The 18288-nt window shown below is 34.6% G+C and overlaps 2 protein-coding genes across 2 annotated transcripts in view; both read right to left on the reverse strand.

Moving 5' to 3' along the window:
* Window positions 1-16201, reverse strand: part of LOC111701450 (uncharacterized) — a 35472-nt gene extending 19271 nt beyond the window's left edge. The window contains exons 1-2 of the mRNA XM_023472741.1: window positions 16190-16201; window positions 14549-14553 (exon numbers count right to left, since the gene is read on the reverse strand). The gene's annotated coding sequence lies outside the window, so the exon portion shown is untranslated. The remainder of the gene's footprint in view (window positions 1-14548; window positions 14554-16189) is intronic.
* Window positions 939-17964, reverse strand: LOC111701435 (staphylococcal nuclease domain-containing protein 1). The gene is made up of 25 exons (XM_023472718.1): window positions 17715-17964; window positions 16490-17044; window positions 15505-15619; window positions 13672-13798; window positions 13222-13324; window positions 12242-12377; window positions 11799-11878; window positions 10773-10901; window positions 10012-10146; window positions 9738-9845; window positions 9358-9458; window positions 8989-9124; window positions 8009-8170; window positions 7121-7250; window positions 6485-6624; window positions 5724-5920; window positions 4917-5007; window positions 4770-4793; window positions 3940-4002; window positions 3494-3610; window positions 2999-3154; window positions 2850-2920; window positions 2439-2531; window positions 1535-1770; window positions 939-1326 (listed from the first exon to the last, which is right to left on the reverse strand). Exons 2-24 carry the CDS (start codon window positions 16535-16537, stop codon window positions 1539-1541), a joined length of 2694 nt encoding a protein of 897 aa, XP_023328486.1. The 5' UTR covers window positions 16538-17044; window positions 17715-17964; the 3' UTR covers window positions 939-1326; window positions 1535-1538.
* Between the last annotated feature and the right edge of the window lie 324 nt (window positions 17965-18288).

An 18288-nucleotide genomic window follows, 5' to 3' on the forward strand; every position in this document is an offset into this window, starting at 1 on the left:
TTAGAACTTTTAGTTCTTATCGAATACGAGTATATAACCATTTAAGCCATGCACAATACCCTACATTAGGCTTCAACACCGAAAACTTGACATCAACTTTGCAGTTTTTAATTGTTTTCGTAGTCTTAGTCGGTTTTTATATTTCGAATGTATAAAGCTTTCAAACGGATATCAATTAACCTTAAAATTATCACCAAAAATAAAGGTACAGTTAATGAAAAATTTAGAAATTTTCGTTACGATGTACAATACTGGAGCATGTTGTTATACATGTCCAAACGTCATGGCATTAATGAAACTCTACAAGAGATAAATGATCATGAAATTAGTATTACTATCGAATATCTTTGAAAGTATAAACTAAAAGTTTTTCCTTCTTTCAAAATGTCCGTCATTTGCAATGCCTCACAACAAATTAAATTACATATAAAATGATGAAAAAAATTAATGATTTATATACAAAAGGTTAGGTTAGGTTAGGTTTAAAAAAAATAAACATTTCTCATCTCCTTTCTAACGTTTTTTTTTTTCAACAAAGGAATATAATTGGTTGAGAAAAACTTTCTTCCAACATCAACAAAATGGCTGCACTTAAAAAAAATCTTAAAATACAATCTTGATAGAAAAGATCTGCATTCATGCAACTTTTTTATGATTAAATTTAACATTAAATCTTTTCTTCTTTTGATTTCAACTGATAATGCTCGAAAACCTTATTGACATATATCTCTCTCTCAAAACAAGATTAAATTTAAAATCTTTAAAAGCACGTTTTCGCAGATTTAATAATGTGTACGACGTGTGTTTTGATAGTATAGATGCATGCACCCTTTGCGATAATTACAATTTAAAATATGTATCCGTTTGTATAGTTACGTGGTTGAAAAAAGATTTAATCCTAAATATGTGGATTGCCAGAGATTAGTAAAATAGAAGAATTTTACATACTAACAATATATTTCAACAGTTAAACTGAAACTGGAACATAATGTGAAATACATTGAAAATACGCGCTCGTAGCGAGAACAAATGCACAGTGGTGGTTGGTGTGGTAGTATGTTGGAATCTCGAAGATTTAGAAAAATATCAAATATTATTTAGCACAAAGAGAAACAATAATAAAAACATTTACACTCATGGGTTTATAACAAATAAAATTTATCAAAAATATGCAGGTTTCCCTTTTATCACTGTTGTTAAGTGGGGCCGTGTGGTTAGACCCCCACTTTAGTTACCTAACTCTTTATTTCTGCATTTTGTCCCTTATTTAACTGGTTTTCCAGAATCCAGCAAACCTTGATGCCGGAGGATTGAGAGTTGGAACAACTTAACAAAGGTTACATTCCTGTCAGAATAAGTTAACAATTTACCAACAAAACAGTTGTGAGTAAACTTCTGAAAATATTAATTTATATCGGCAGAATAAGGGGCCTTCCTGAAAACAAAAAAAAATGGTATTAAGTCGAATAAAAAATCCGATTTTCGCCTTGAAATAAAAATGGCGCTAATATCATGTTAAAGAATGAACCTTTGCCTTATTATTTGCCAGTTCCAAACTCCTTGGCATCATCGGCAGTGATGTCTCCGTAGCGCCAAATGTTAAGATGATCTTTCTTAGCGCGTGCCATGGCATCCTCGTACTCCTTGACCAGAGCAGCGAGCTTACGTCCTCCCTTCCGGTCAACCAGAAGTAAACCGTCTCCTACGAGACCTTTACCAATATCCTCCCCAGCCTCGGTGTGGAAGGTGACAAAACTGTCAGTTCCAACTCTATACAAAACAATCTTCGGTCAGACAAATTTATTTTGAAGGGTTTAATTTGGCGAACTTTTTTAAAGGAATTGTCGACGAAACTCTACGGAACCCTCCATCTATAAAGTTAACCTTTACACCCTTATTCTGAAGAAAAAATAAGGAATTTAGGCTTTCCGTGATATCCTTGTACCATTCAGGATTGAGTAGATAACTATAAGAGAAGGGTCAGTTGATTTATTTTCTTAATGAGACTGTAAGCATAATTTCAAGAGACCCTCCATTCAACGATGAGTATGCCCGATTGCCTGATGAAGAATGAATTAGAAATCAATGTTCATAATTTTGAAAACTGTATATTTTCAATTGTTACTTTAGGAAACGATTTAGTCATTATGTGAGTTGAAATTTTGAACAACATTTCCACATCATAGATCAGATAAAGGTTTTTGAGGATACCATTGTGAATTGGACATAGCCATCTTTGCACAGGGTGTCACTTAAATACACGCTTACAGTCCTCTATTCTTCCCGTCCCACATATTACCTCTTTTTAGTCATCAACTTGGTAAACAATAGTTTTGGATTTAATAATTAATTTCACTCCACATTATTTTTATATAAATATAACTTTTTTTCTCTTAAGTCCTAACTACCTAGCCATTGAAATGACGACATTTCTCTACCTGTATTCAACATTCATCTTAACGGTTTGATCAAGAAGATCCTCCTTTAGTCCCTGGATACCTAGACCAGCAAGCTCTTCATCTCCGGGCAAACTAGACATGAAATCATAATAAACTAGACGATCATGTATTCTTAAAAAATCATTCTTTTAAGGGAATATTCAAGAAAGAACTTTAAAGTTATCTTTAGTTTGATAAGATTTGCAGAAATTCAACTAAAAGAAGTGGAAATGATCTGTGTGGGAAAAATGAAAATTTGTTCAACAAAAGGCTAATTTTTCATCCATTTACATACTTTTTACCCAAATTATATTATTTCCCCTAAAATCATTTACTTTCCCAAATTTAGCAAATAAAACCCTAAAATTAAATATACATTATTGTTTCTTAAAGATGTAAATAAATATTTACCTGCACAGAGCAAGGTTATATCCCTTAGCGAATCCTCCTGGAGTAGTGAAACTACTTGGCAAGCTGGCAACCTAAATATACAACTCCATCTAGCGGCAACAAAACAAAACTACTGGCACCTGTTCCGCAATAATATTGAAAAATCCTACCTTTGTTTTGGGGACTTCAGCCCGGTTTCCGTAATCGATGTAAAGAACGTTGACGGAGGTGGGAGACACCTTCTCCACCTTGGCCCTGTACCATTGGTTGTCAGTAAACTTGGCAGCACACAGGTCATTCTTCCGGGGTTGGTAGGCACCGGCCAGCTAAAAAAATTTTGACAATCCGATCTATCAAAAAAATCAGATGGTTCGAGTCTATTAGCAAGAGGCGGTAGAAAAGGATGTACTTCGTCTCAAAAAAAAAAAAATCGTTAGAAATTATAAAATACTAAATATGAACTACATAATTTATTTTAGGCGGAAACAGAAATAGACTTAACTCAACCCCTCCGCCCCCTAAAACTATTCAAATTACTTAAATCCTGACGGGCATTTCGGCGACACATGTCGTTTCAGAGAGGTATAAAATCGTCACAATTTGTTTCGGTATAAAATTGACACAATTTTAAATCTAAAAAAAAACATGATTGCATGATAACTTACCGGTGGGTTAGCTGTGAACTCCTCTCTGAGGCAGTCCATTAGCTTCTCTAGGGCAGGACCGTCGTTTACGTTGCAGGCGTAAATCTTAGCCTCGTCGGTGACCTCGGACACAAGGACCTGGAAAATCAATAAATCAATATCAACTATCACGAAAATTATAAATAAAACAGCCGAGCTTCGATCTAACCAAACACATCAAATATCAACCATAAAACCTGAACAATTATAACAATTATAACGAATCGCATAAATTCAATCAAATACTTTAAATAAATATAACTGAATTAATTAAAATCTAGCGAAAAAACTGGAATAAATGAGAATCTTCAAGTCTTGACAGATTAAGCGACAACTATTTCTCTGTCATCGATTTAATTAGTCCAGCCAATTGCTCACAAAGCTCAGTTTTTTTATGAAAAATCTTGAATAGTTTGAGCAAATTTTACCTTTTCGTAGGAAACCTTTCTGTCCTCATTCAAGGTCTTTGCCTCCTCCTCCTCTCTAACAACCTAGAGTTTTGTCATTATCATTCACATATGTTTTCTTAAACAATGAGAGCATGATCTTACAATGTACATAGATAAGAAATATTTCAGCAAGATCACATAATCCAGACTGGACAAACACCAGACTCGAATATATTTAGAAGACGACATTCTTTAAGTCCATTGAAGCCAAGAGGATACATATTTGTACAATTAAGATACGTTAGTACCCCTTGCAAGTTGCAATACAAACTTTTGTCATTTTTTAACGTAAATGTTTACAAAATTCTGTTTTGTTTACTATTACCATCATTATAGTTGTACTATGTACATTTAACATGCAATTAGTTTCTTGTCATTCTTTGTGATTATATAAATACTAGTCGTATCTTCTATTTTAATTGTGAACATTTTCTCTTTGTTTAAATGTAAAACAAAACAAAATAAGTTCACCGATTTGAACAAAACTTTCCTGAATTTTCAAAAAAAAATAATGTCGTCTTCATATTTCCGATATTCTCACAGCCTAGTGTTTGTTCTGTCTGGATGATGCGAGATCAGATCACCCCACAAAAAAAAAGTTTAGGCAAATAATATAAAAGAATTAAAAGCGATGCAAGTTTAAATTGAATTCCCCTCCAAATATTGAATTATAAAAATATATGCCGAATATTTGAGAGATTTTTAAAATACAGATCTAAAGCGTCTTGTAAGTGTTATAAAATATTCCGATAGATGATCAGACAAACGTAACTTGATGGGCTGCAAATAAAGCTTTAAACTTGTCTCACCTCTGTGTTCCTCCAAACTGAAGGCTTTAGGAAAATAGAAAACCATCAAAAATTACTTTCAAGATTTCCAATACCATGTCCACTCCATAGACCAAAGATATAACGTTACCACCACCCACCCCTCCCCCCCAATCTCCCAAAGTGTACCTCTGCCTCTCCAGTGTAGTTAGTCCAGATTCTCTTAAGCGCCTTCTTAGCGTTATCCTCGGCATTCTTGATCATGTTACCATACTGAGCCCTAAAAGTTTCACAATTATTGACCGATCATCAAGAGTGTTCTGACTATTTATGTACAACGTGTGTTAATAACACGAATACACGAGTTTTCACAAACTTAAATATAAAAACTCGACATTTAATTCAAGATGCCAAGGAATGTTAAATAGAGGTAGTAGAACTGGTGATAGCCAGGCTAAAGACAGAAAGAAAGAACATAAGGAAGAAGGAAGCACAGGAGGGCAGTAGAAAGAAGAAATAACATTTCAAAGCTCATTTTAAAAATAGAAAATATAATGAATGTGTGATTGTAAATAACCTGTAAATATTGTGTTAAATGACCTGTAATCGGGCATAATATAAATACCCTTTATATGTACAATGTTTCAGATGTTTTAGATTAAAGTTTGTATCCTTTCAGATACTATGTGCAAGATAGGTATAAAGAGTTATCAGGTACCTTTCAACAATCCCTCCCAGGTCAAAGCTTTTCAGCCTGACATATCTTAAACCAACCGTCGGACCAAATTTGAGCCATGATACCGGATTCCTTCCTTCATAAGCTTTAAATGCTTTTAGCATTGGATTAAATACTCGTGGTGGGAGTCTACCTCCCGGACTTTTATTTCGCGGCGTTTTTCTTCACTTATTATTTTTTTAAAGATTGGTAGTTAATGAATGGTATCATTTTTCTCCAAATTCGATCTCTTTCTTATTTCGACTCAGAATATAACTTACTTGTCAGCGGTGAAATGCATTGAGGCGAACCCCTCCTGGACCAAGTGTACGGACATGTTGTTGTTGTCCACCCACATGTATCCAATAAAGTTGCCGGCCTTGTCCATGCTCTCGACCTCTATCTCGACCTCGCGCTGCATCACCATCTCCTTGACGTGGAGCAGACACTCGTCACCGTAGGCGTCCCCTTTAACCACCTGGACACAACAGGTTGTAAGTTTTTAAAAATTGCTATTTTTATATCTCCAGGGGGGATGGATGAAGGGAGTGGGAAAAGGAGGGTTTTTTTTATATCTCCAGGGGGGATGGATGAAGGGAGTGGGAAAAGGAGGGGTTTTTTTTATATCTCCAGGGGGGATGGATGAAGGGAGTGGGGAAAGGAGGGGTTTTTTTATATCTCCAGGGGGGATGGATGGAGGGAGTGGGAAAAGGAGGGTTTTTTTTTATATCTCCAGGGGGGATGGATGGAGGGAGTGGAGAAAGGAGGGGGGTTTTTATTTCTCCAGGGGGGATGGATTAAGGGAGTGGGGAAAGGAGGGGCATTTTTATTTCTCCCGGGGGGAAGGATGAAGGGAGTGGGGAAAGGAGGGGCGTCACAAAGATGTTTATTTTCTTGAGGTAAAAATCTCCTTGTTAAATGAAAACTTGCAAGAAATTTATAACTTTTGAAAAACAAGTGTCAAAACAAGTGGAAACCCTTTTTTTTTAAAAAAATCCTATTGAATGTTATATTTTTTCATAAGCGTGTCAGTATTTATTACCTCTCCGGATGGCATAGACCTCGAGCTCCTAACACAGTTGATCCCACCAAGAAGAAAAGTTAGGATGCAAGTCTCACGAGGAATGAATACTCGAAACCTGGATCCACTCGCTACAAACTCCACTACACCCTGAATATATGATTAGTGGAGGGGATATAAATAGGAACCTGGATCCACTAGCTACAAACTCCACTACACCCTGAATATATGATTAGTGGAGGGGATATATATAGGAACCTGGATCCACTAGCTACAAAATCCACTACACCCTGAATATATGATTAGTGGAGGATAAATAGGAACCTAGATCCACTAGCTACAAACTCCACTACACCCTGAATATATGATTACTGATTAGGTGAGGATATAAATATCAATTAAAATCAATTTNCTTTCTGTTAACAATAACAGTGTCATTAGAAGTTTACAACGGCAACCTTAGAAACCTTTGGAACAAAGAAAAGTATAGATTTGTCCAATTACAACAGAAAAACAACAATTAATTTAGATATATATACAAGTTGTAATCTCTGTTTGTCCGTCCGATCACAACTCATAAACACAATATATATTTTTATTTAATAAGGTAAAAGTAATCCCAACTAAGATATTATTGATAAGCCATCTGCTATATACCTGTCATATCGTTAACCTTGTGCTTGGGAACATTTTTCTTGTCATGTAAACCCTTCAGGGTCTTCTGGGCTTTATCCTCGGCCTGCAGTAACTCATCATACCTGGATACAGAATCAATCATTGGCATCAATCAATCATGTGCTCAATCAATTTATCATTTGCACAATCAATTTATCAGCCATTTGCCTATATCAATCATTGGCATCAATCATCTGCATCAATCAATCATAAGAATTCAGAGGTAGGGACTAGGGAGTTTTGTGACAGATCAATTAGAATTCAGAGGAAGGGACTAGGGAGTTATGTGACAGATCAATTAGAATTCAGAGGTTGGGACTAGGGAGTTATGTGACAGATCAATTAGAATGCAGAGGTAGGAATTATGGAGTTATGTGACAGATCAATCAGAATTCAGAGGTAGGGACTAGGGAATTATGTGACAGATCAATTAGAATTCAGAGGTAGGGACTAGGGAGTTATGTGACAGATCAATCAGAATTCAGAGGTAGGGACTAGAGAGATATGTGACAGATCAATTAGAATTCAGAGGTAGGGACTAGAGAGATATGTAACAGATCAATCAGAATTCAGAGGTAGGGACTAGGGAGTTATGTGACAGATCAATTAGAATGCAGAGGAAGTTTGAGACGGGTCAATTAACAATAACCATTTAGAGGTAGGGAGTTATTAGACTGATAAATAAACAATCATACAGAGGTAGAAGGGAGTTATTAGACGGATCGATAACCATACAGAGGTATGGAGTTATATGACTTTACGGAGGATAAATCAAAAACGCCCCTATTTAAAAATGAAAATATTCTATCAACCTAACAAGTGAAAATATGTAATCAATGATCAATTATTTTTTCAAAAATTTTGAAAAACAAAATCCACATAAATCTTAATTTCATAAATTTTTAAATTTTGGATTTTGGAAAATGATTTAAGACAAATGTTACCGATAACGACGGTGCAGCAAGTCTTCTCAGGATAATCTGGTTCTCCTCCTACAGCAGGCCGGCTACCTTGCACATAATCAACAGTAACCTGTAGATAATAATTTATTGAAAAAATAGTGACACTTGGAATGTGTTTTCTTTTAGCTATGTATTTTTTGTCAGTTATGAGAATAACAAATTTGGTGCAAGAATGCAATTCCAGTTTTTGGTGGGGCCTCTTTGAAAGGATGCCCATAACTTACGAATTTTCAAATCATACTTTAAATCATACTTGAAATCATACTACTTGAAATCATACTACTTGAAATCATACTACTTGAAATCATACTACTTGAAATCATACTACTTGAAATCATACTACTTGAAATCATACTACTAATCATACTTTAAATCATACTTTAAATCATACTTTAAATCATACTTTAAATCATACTTTAAATCATACTTTAAATCATACTTTAATTCATACTTTAAATCATACTTTAAATCATACTTAAAATTATACTTAAAATTATACTTAAAATCACTTTAAATCATACTAAAAACTATACTTAAAATCATACTTAAAATCATACAAAAAAAATTAGTTGCATTGCGCCCTGGAGAAATTGTTTATCAGGTTTACTAACAACAAAAGAAAACATGAGTGAAATAAAGATTTTGCCTTTATCATTATATTTTTTCTTGTAAAATCATAATTTATACTACAAAAGTACTTTTTCCCAAGTATATTAGGATTATTGTTTAAGTTTAATTTGCTAATTTGGGGTTCAAAATTTATCTTTTTTATTAAGAAGCGTGGAAATTTGCCAGATAACGTCGAATGTAATTTTTCCCCACAGATAATTGAATATCTCAGGGGGGAGAAATTATTTGAAGCATTACCCCTAGAATCCTGAATCCTACCTGAACGTTATGTCCGATCAGCTTCTTTCTAAGGAACTCCCTGGCCTCGTACATGAACGGAATATCGTACAGGGGACGGAATCCCTTCTGCTTTGTCCTACTTCCGTCCTCCTTGTTGTCCTCTAGTCTCGGGGGTCTATTAAAATAAGATATTGTGTAAAAAAGAAAGAAAGAAAATTAAAAATTGAAAAAATGATCCAAAATCTTAGGATTTGATGATTGAACAAAATTCAAGATAAATTTAAAGATAATGTGCTTTCCAAAAACTGCGATAAGAAAATTCTTTAAAAGCACCAAAAAACTTTGCATAAAAAACTACTTTTTAAAATCTTTAACCCCTGAATAACGGAGAATCTCTTTGTGTCTAACCTGATAGATGCAAGATGGATTTTCCTGACAACCTTCCCGACCTTAACCATCAGGGCGTCTCCGTTCACGATCTCAAGAACCTTACCAGTAAACTCGCGATCCTTAATATCAAACCTTGTGGTCAAGGGGAATATTTGGATAATGTCAACACCCATTACAAACTATTTGGATCATCAAACTTGCATAAAAAAACCTGAAAGTTGGGCTCGTGTTTTTATACATAAAGAAAAAATTCAGATTTTGACCAACTTAATTACTGTCAAATTTTGATTAAACTTAAACTAACCAGTAACCACTAATAAAACATTTAATTATGAAAATTTCCAAGATTAATGAAACCTCCCTCACTCCCAAACAGAATATAAATTTGACTACTATACCTTCTCTGAAATTGTTGACTGTGTAGCTGTATAGTTCCTCCAGAGTCTGGACTGTTTCTCTTTAGCAATCTTCTCAGCATTTCTATACTTTTCAGGTCCACCGGTAACCTAGATAGTATATCTCATACTTTTGTGGAACCTGTCTAAAAACCCCAAATTTTGTCCAACTTATTTTAAAGCTAGTGCTAAATCTATAAAAGCTCGTATTTTCGTCAAAGCAGAATTTCTGTAGCTTCCTGGGCGGAATTTAGAGAGTTTCTGTAGTATTAATTACCTTAGAGATAGACCAGTCTACACACTTCGCCAACCCCTCCTTGAGAAGAGCCTCCGCAATGTTTCCCATTGGATGGACCACGGACCCAACAAAGTTGTTGTTGCTGCTGGACTCCAGGATAACCTCAACATCCCTCTACAACAATAACATGTTACGTCATTCAACGTAATGACCTACCAACACTCAAATAGACCAGAGTTATGTAAAAATTGAGTAGGTTCGATGAAGTATGCGGTTCCATGAGACAGTTGTAATAAAATTCTCTGGTGCGCAAACTTCACCTCATTCAGTTGGTGGCCAGAAAAACTTCACTTATTTCCATATGTCCATATACGCTACTATATTTCAATGGCTACAACAACAACAATCGACATCATTGGTATCTTAGGCATGGTTCCGGATTAGCAACTTTTTGGCTCCGAGAAAAGGATCAAAGTCATCAAAAACTTTTTGACTAAGAAAATTGAATCAGTGATCGGAAACTTTTGACTAATAAAATTGTATCAGTGATCAGAAACTTTATGACAAGAAAATTAAATCAGTGAAAAGAAACTTTATGACTAAGAAAATTGGATCAGTGATACATAAACTTTTTGACTAAGAAAATTGGATTTAAGTAATCATGAGACTTGTGGACTCCGAAATTTCAATTTGAGAGGCAAGAAATTTAATAAACGTTTCTTTCTGTAAATGTAAAGTTATTTAAGAGCCCCCCCCCTCTTGAGTAATAATTGCGAATTTTGATTTAAATCTGAACATACCTGAAGAAGTCTTGACTCTGTAAAGTAGTGTGCCTCTACTGCGTAGAGTTCACTCTGAACTGGGTCAGGTTTTCCATCAGGTCCGCTCTTAGTTCCAGGAGATCTTACTCCAGACAGCATCAGAGTTATCTAAAGAGTTTTATATAAACTAGGTCTTAGTTCCAGGAGATCTTACTCCAGACAGCATCAGAGTTATCTGGAGTTTTATATAAACTAGGTCTTAGTTCCAGGAGATCTAACTCCAGACAACATCAGAGTTATCTAAAGAATTTTATATAAACTAAGTCTTAGTTCCAGGAGATCTAACTCAAGACACAGCTTTAAGAGTTATCTCAAGTGTTTTATATATAATTAAGTCTTGGTTCCATAAGATCTTACTCCTGACAACATCAGAGTTATCTTAAGAGTTTTGTATTAACTAGGTCTTAGTTCCAGGAGATCTTACTTCAGACAACATCAGAGTTATCTAAAGAGTTTTATATAAACTAGGTCCCTTAGTTCCAGGAGATCTTACTCTAGACAACATCAGAGGTATCTACATTTTTATATATAACTAGGGTCCTTCGTTCCAGGAGATCTTACTCCAGACAACATCAGAGTTATCTAGACAGTTTTATGTTTAACTAGGATAGAAATTGCTAGTTTCGGACAATCACAGAGTGTATTAGTGTATTTTTACAAGTTTTATCATTCTTTTCAATAGTTTTTACCAAAAAATTCATTCTTAATACTCCCAATTGAACTAAAAAAATCTTTTTAAAATCCACAACAAATAAAAGTCTGCCGCACCACCACCTATAGGGCATACGTGCCGAGTCACCACATGCAGGGCATGAGGAGGCTTGGCACGTCGAATTTCCACTTTTTCTGGACAATTTTAAACCGTAAAAACGTCTTAACGGTCTCAAAGGAATCCGAAAAAAAAATGCTCTACATTACTACACTCTCAGCTGAACTATCAGGTTCACGCGGTCACTCCCTTTATAGAATTGTTCGAGTCCCCTGGCGAGGCAAAAATAAACTAACCTGAATGAAATCCGGAACCAAGAGAACTCTGACAGTGGTTCCATCTCTTACATGCTCAACAACAGCCTTTACAGGCTTTCCTGCATATTAGTCAAATTAAAGGAAGTTTAAAACGTTGCCTTAAATGAGTTTGAAGGGACTGTTCACATAATTTCAATTAAACCTCAATTAAATCTTAAATGCCGGATTCCCAACTATAACCTTTAGTCTTAACCGCATGAACAATGAGGAGGATATAGAGGAAGATATCGTCGTTTTTCTGTCTTGAATTACCCAGAATCAACCATCGTAAATTTTGTTTAGTTTGAAAACCAAGAGTTAAAGATTTTCAAAGGGGGGGGGGGCAAGAAAAACTCTTTTTCGAGAAAAATAACACCCCTGAGTTTAACATTGACGAGTAGGGTTGTAGTAAGTGGGTAAAGAGTGATGGGAGTTCTACCTACCGTTGTACTTCTCAACAAGAAGTCTAGGGTTCTCCACCTCCCAGGTGATATTCCTCACATGACTGGAGGCATCATCAGCCCAAACTCCCTTCTTAGAACCCTTAGCTCGCTCCTGGGCCTCCAGTAGGTTAGCGTCCTAGGTTGCAAATATAGGAATTCGGAAATAACACTTGGTGAATGAGAGTGGGAGATAAAACTTTATGGTTGAGAATTGGAAAAAAAACTTTGTGAATGAGAATGAGAGATAAAACTTTATGAATGAGTGGGAGATAAAACTTTATGAATGAGAGTGGGAGATAAAACTTTATGAATGCGAGTGGGACATAAAACTTTATGAATGCGAGTGGGAGATAAATTCTTGATCCCTGGATTTACAAGTTTTGTACTCCGAGTTAGCGTCCTAGGTTGCAAATATAGGAATTCGGAAATAACACTTGGTGAATGAGAGTGGGAGATAAAACTTTATGAATGCGAGTGGGATATAAAACTTTATGAATGCGAGTGGGAGATAAAACTTTATGAATGCGAGTGGGATATAAAACTTTATAAATGAGAGTAGGAGATAAAACTTTATGAATGAGAGTGGGAGATAAAACTTTATGAATGAGAGTGGGAGATAAAACTTTTATGATTGAGAATGGGAAAAAAAACTTTATGAATGAGGGATAAAACTTTATGAATGAGTGTGGGAGATAAACTTTATGAAAAAGAGTGGGAGATAAAACTTTTTAAATGAGAATGAGTGATAAAACTTTATGAATGAGAGATAAAACTTTATGAATGAGAATGAGAGATAAAACTTCATGAATGAGAGTGGGAGATAAAACTTTATGACTGAGAGTGGGAGATAAAACTTTATGAATGCGAGTGGGATATAAATTCTTGATCCCTGGATTTACAAGTTTTGTACTCCGAATCAAGAAAACAAAACTGAATCAAATCCCAAGCATTGCCCTTGAAGAAACCCTATAAATTTGTACCTGACAATTATCGCGGCACTTTGCAAGTCCTTCATCTACTAGAGCCAGAGCAACATCAACTCCAGTCTCGGGATTATCTCCGAGAACCAGGGATCCATACTCTCTATATTAATAACAATAATAAAAAATAATACTAATAATACAATAATAATAATACTATTAACAAATGATAATAATGATACAAATAATAATAATAGAATTGACAATGATAAGGGAAATGAGTTTATCTAAAACAATATTTATCTTTAATTCAAAAACATTTATGTTTTTTAAAACTTAGAGTTAAGAAATAACTACTTTTGTTTGACAAGCATCACCAGAAAAAAAGTGATTTTAGAAAAGTACAAGGACATTTAAGGTTCATGTAAATAAGAGTAACCTTATGATTTTTAATTACAAGTCAAATGAAATTTCGAAGACAGTCCCTTTTATATAATATCTAATGCTGACCTGTTGGCCGTGTGTACGACGTGACCAATGACCTGCTTACCAACAACCAGGTTTCTCAAGAACTCCCTGGCTTCCCACGCCAGGGGCTCGTCGGCCGTAGCGGCAGCATTGGCAGTAGGACGACGTCCTTAAAATTTAAGAGTTATGGAAATGCAATAACGAATTTAAAAAAATTAAACTACATTTATTGCCTTTCTAAGAATTAGGGGAAATAGAAATGTTTAACCATACATGACTTTTTCTTTAATATGATATTTCTTAACCAATATTAATTCTTTTTCCTCTATACATATATATGTTTACTTTGCTTGTCTGTCTGTCTTTTTGTTTGTTAGCTTGTTTGTGTCCACTGAACGTCAAAACGGATGAACCGATCGGGCCCAAATTTTGTGTGGGACAGGGACCTCACATGACCCAAGGAAAGGTTTATAGACGATAAAAATTTCAAAAATTGGCCTAAAACAAAATATAATCTTCATCGAAGGGAAGGGTGAATTTGACCAATTTGAATACATCTGTCCTGTACTGTCTTCATTTTTTGAAGAATCTGAATAAAATTTTGCATACGGGCATCATTCGTGTTTTTTAAGTAAAATAAAAAATGTTAGAAATATTTTTCCCCTATTTCTTTAATATTCCATGAATTTTTTAGCTTTTTCACCAAAAAATCTGATTCACATACCCTCTAGGTGTTTTTAACACCCACCTGTTAGTCAAGAATAAATCATAATGCTAACATCAGAACAAAGTGGAAAAATATGATAAAATAGGGGGAAAATATGATAAAATAGGGGGAAAATTGATCTGAAAAACCTTACACTTCGTTCTGATGTTAATAATGAGATTCATGACTAACAAGTATGTGTTTAACACCTACCTTGTCTTTGAATCAGACTATCAAGTAAAAAAGCTTTAAAAAACATGGAAAAAGTAAATATTTTTTCCTCTTTTTATTTTGTTTTTCAAAAATACTATCCAATAAAGGCGTGTGTGAAAAAGATTTTTTAAGTTTCGATGAAAAATGAATTCATGAATTCAGAAAATCGAAAAATATTAACAAAGTAGGAAAATATGATAAAATAGGGGGAAAAGAGATCTGAAAAACCTCAAACTTCGTTTTGATGTTAATACTGAGATTCTTGATTCACAGGTAGGTGTTAAAAACACCTGGCTGGTATTTGAATCAGACTTTTTAGTGAAAAAGCTAAAAAAAAAACATGGAAATATGGGGAAAAGGGGGAGGTGGGAAATAATATTTTTACAATTTTTTTTATTTAACTATTAAGAAACACAAATGCAAAATTTCATTCAGGCTCCTCAAAAAGTGAAGATATAATTCCCAAATGTATTCAAATTGGTCAAACTCACCCTCACCTTAAAAAAACCACGAAATGTTTTATAAAATCCGCGAACTTTTTTATTTTTGTTTCACAATGTACACAAGAAAATCCACGAAATGTTTTATGAAATCCGCGAACTTTTTTATTTTGGTTTTACAATGTATACAAAGAGAAAATATTAAACTTAAATAGAAAATGAGCGCAACCTAGTGTTTACAAAAACCAATAGATTACCCAACTAGAACTTTTTTAGAATAAAAGATGATAAATGATCATCCTTCATCTTCTTGTTCTCATTTTAATCAAACCAAATTTTCTTTTCAATAGTACGAGCTTATCATCGGTGTTTTCCAAATTAAACAATTTCCCCAAAAATTTCAGGAAAATCTATAAAACTAGCTTTACTGTTCAGTCAAAACGTTAAAAAAAATATTTTTACCAAGAAGGTTTTACAAAACCATAACTTATATTAACGTTGAAAATGTTGAAATACCTAGCCTTGGCGCATCGATGTTTGTAAGAGCAAGTACACGCTCTGGAGGAGGTCCATTCCTAGGCTGTCCTCGGATTACAACTGCTCCACCGTCCAAAACAGATTTTACAACACCCTACACAATTATAGGGTTCGACGATTATTCAACAGCGAGTGATTAGAAAAACATCAGAGATAAGGGGCGGATACAGGGGTGAGCCATTGGAGCGTCCGCTCACCCCCGTGGGTGAAGCTTAAGGGATGAGCTACGGAAAAAACGCGAGAAAATTCTTAAATTTCAAAATCGACAAAAATGAATCTATCTAATTAAAAATGTAAGACTTTTTTATAATTTCGCGCTCATTTCGGTATTGTGAGCCCATGGCTTTGAAAAATGAGATATATATGCTATTTGACTGAGTGCAAGTCATACAGCAAAAAAACTTAAACAAAAGGTGATACAGAAAACTGAAAATTTGAGTTAAATCTTGCTCGCCATAGAGAATTTGTTATTAGAGAAAATAAGAAGTGTAAGAAAACTCCCGACTTGCCAGTAACTGTTGTAATTGCTTCCTTAAATCTTTGAACTAATTCATAAAAGAGGTAAGATAAACTTGTATATGAATCAAAGACAAAAATATTTAAACCCAAATATTAAAAATTAAATATGAGAAATTAACACCCTTTAGTAAGTATGTGATAACACAGAAGTTAATCTTAAAACCCTTTTTAGCATGCCGTGACTTTTGATAACAATTTGACTTTTGATAACAATTTGACTTCCTAACATAAATTTTTCGCAATTTCTCTATTAAACTTTATTGGTCGAAATATGCGTTTAAACTGATAAGTATGAGAACTTGAGAAGGCAACTTCGTAAAAGTAAAAAAAGAAACCGAATGTATCTCTCCCGTTCAGTGTAATCTTACAATATTTGTAGGAATTTCATGATAAAATGGGTCCTTCGGAAAAAAAGCTGAACTGTTTTAGCAAGATAAAAAATCACCTTAAAGTATTGTTTGGTAGCGGGTACGGTCTGTTCTTGCTGAGCCATTGTTAAGAAAATTTCTCAAAGTTCCATATGAGAAAAAATATCTGAAAAAAACTTATGTATTGATTGATATCTTTGTGCTTTTTCCCGCAGCCTGCTTCAATTTCTGAACATTCTTTTGAGAGTGCGCTTCGCGTCGAACCCTTGATCCAAAGAGCATTTTTTCTCTAAAGCTCCACGCTTCAGAACTTCTATATTTATCAGAATTCAGATCTTTCTTTGTAACAATATCAAACCGAGTTGAACCGGTGTCCAAGTCATTTTCTTCAGCAGAACTGTTGCAATCTGAGTCAAATGTTTTAATCTGATTTTCACTTGCGGCAGGTTTTAATGGCTCATCTTCAACTGGCTCCGAACTTAAATTGTTTAAAATAGAATCGGGGAGTTTAAGACTTTCCAGTTTCTTGAGTTTGGCCAGTTTTTTCTCCTTTTGCTCTTTCAAGAATTCAGCTTTCCGCTTTCTCACTTCACGCTTTCGATCATTCATAAGCTTCATCGCATCAGCAGCTCCTGGAATTATAATTATCAAATCGTGTTCAAATGGATCTTGCACAACATCCAACATAAAAGGATAAGACTTGACTACTAGAAAATATGGAAATTATTATTTTAAATTTATCATTCTCCGAAACTATAAACCTGTTTCTTTCTCTGTCCAAGAAATAAAAAGGTGTAGAATACTTGATTCAAATTGGAATAGTCATATTTTAAGAGTTCTAGGACGTCTTAACAGTCTCACCCTTCGTAGGTAACCCTGTGTATATCTAATTCCGATTCTAATACATTTTTAGTTTAAGGACCTTCAGTCTAAAGAAAGGAATAACATGCATTAATCACACCAGAACGAACGCCAGTGGTAATATTAAGGTTGTAACGAAAATAACCGGAAATTTCTCATCTCAATGACCGAATGATCCCCTCACATCCTCAGACTCAGACGACCGGAAAGTGTTTGACCCTATTCATCTTGTATTGTTTGACCCCTTGCCCTGACCAACTAAATTTGTGGAGAGATCGTTGAACTACACCACCGGTTCAAATTTTAAATCACCAGTTATTAGTAAAATATTACAATTTAAAATAAGGATTTGAATCGTTGACAGGATTTGAACCGGCGGTGAGTAGATCAGTGACCTCTCCAATTCTTTATATCCTGTCCCAGGAAACAGTTGATACAAACCTTTAATTTTATCGAGAGCTTCATCCTTGGCTGTCTGGAAGGAAACATCCTCTGGAGCCGATTCTGAATCTGTCATTATGTCAAATTTGAAGTCTGAAATTTACCCGTTTTACCGAAATTTTTACAGTTTACGTCGTTTTCATAGACATATTTTTGATTTTAACAGTAAATTCGAAATTCACCAGGAGATTTGAGAATATCCGTGAGAAAAATTGAAAATGCTCTCACAAATCCTCCAGCACTAACACAATCGCCTGTCGGCAGCACTCAGCAGTAGCAGTAGCACAGCTGATGTGGCAGCTAGAGTGTACGTTTACCAACTTCCGGTAGAAACCGGTTACACATAACAAAATACCAGGGATAAATAACCGTTCTTAAAATTATTGAATTGTAAATTTCAAATTTTAAATATTACTTGGAGGATAAAAATCTATTTTAATTTACTTTTGGTTTTCCCCCTTTTTTTGGTGTCGTCTTTTATAACCTGGAAATAGTATTCTGGAATTATTATTGTTATTTTATAACTTTTCTAACACAATGTGGATGGTGTATCTTTCGACCTACGCTTATCCAC

Source organism: Eurytemora carolleeae, unplaced genomic scaffold (assembly GCF_000591075.1).
Source record: "Eurytemora carolleeae unplaced genomic scaffold, Eaff_2.0 scaffold361, whole genome shotgun sequence".
Lineage (NCBI taxonomy): Eukaryota > Metazoa > Arthropoda > Copepoda > Calanoida > Temoridae > Eurytemora > Eurytemora carolleeae.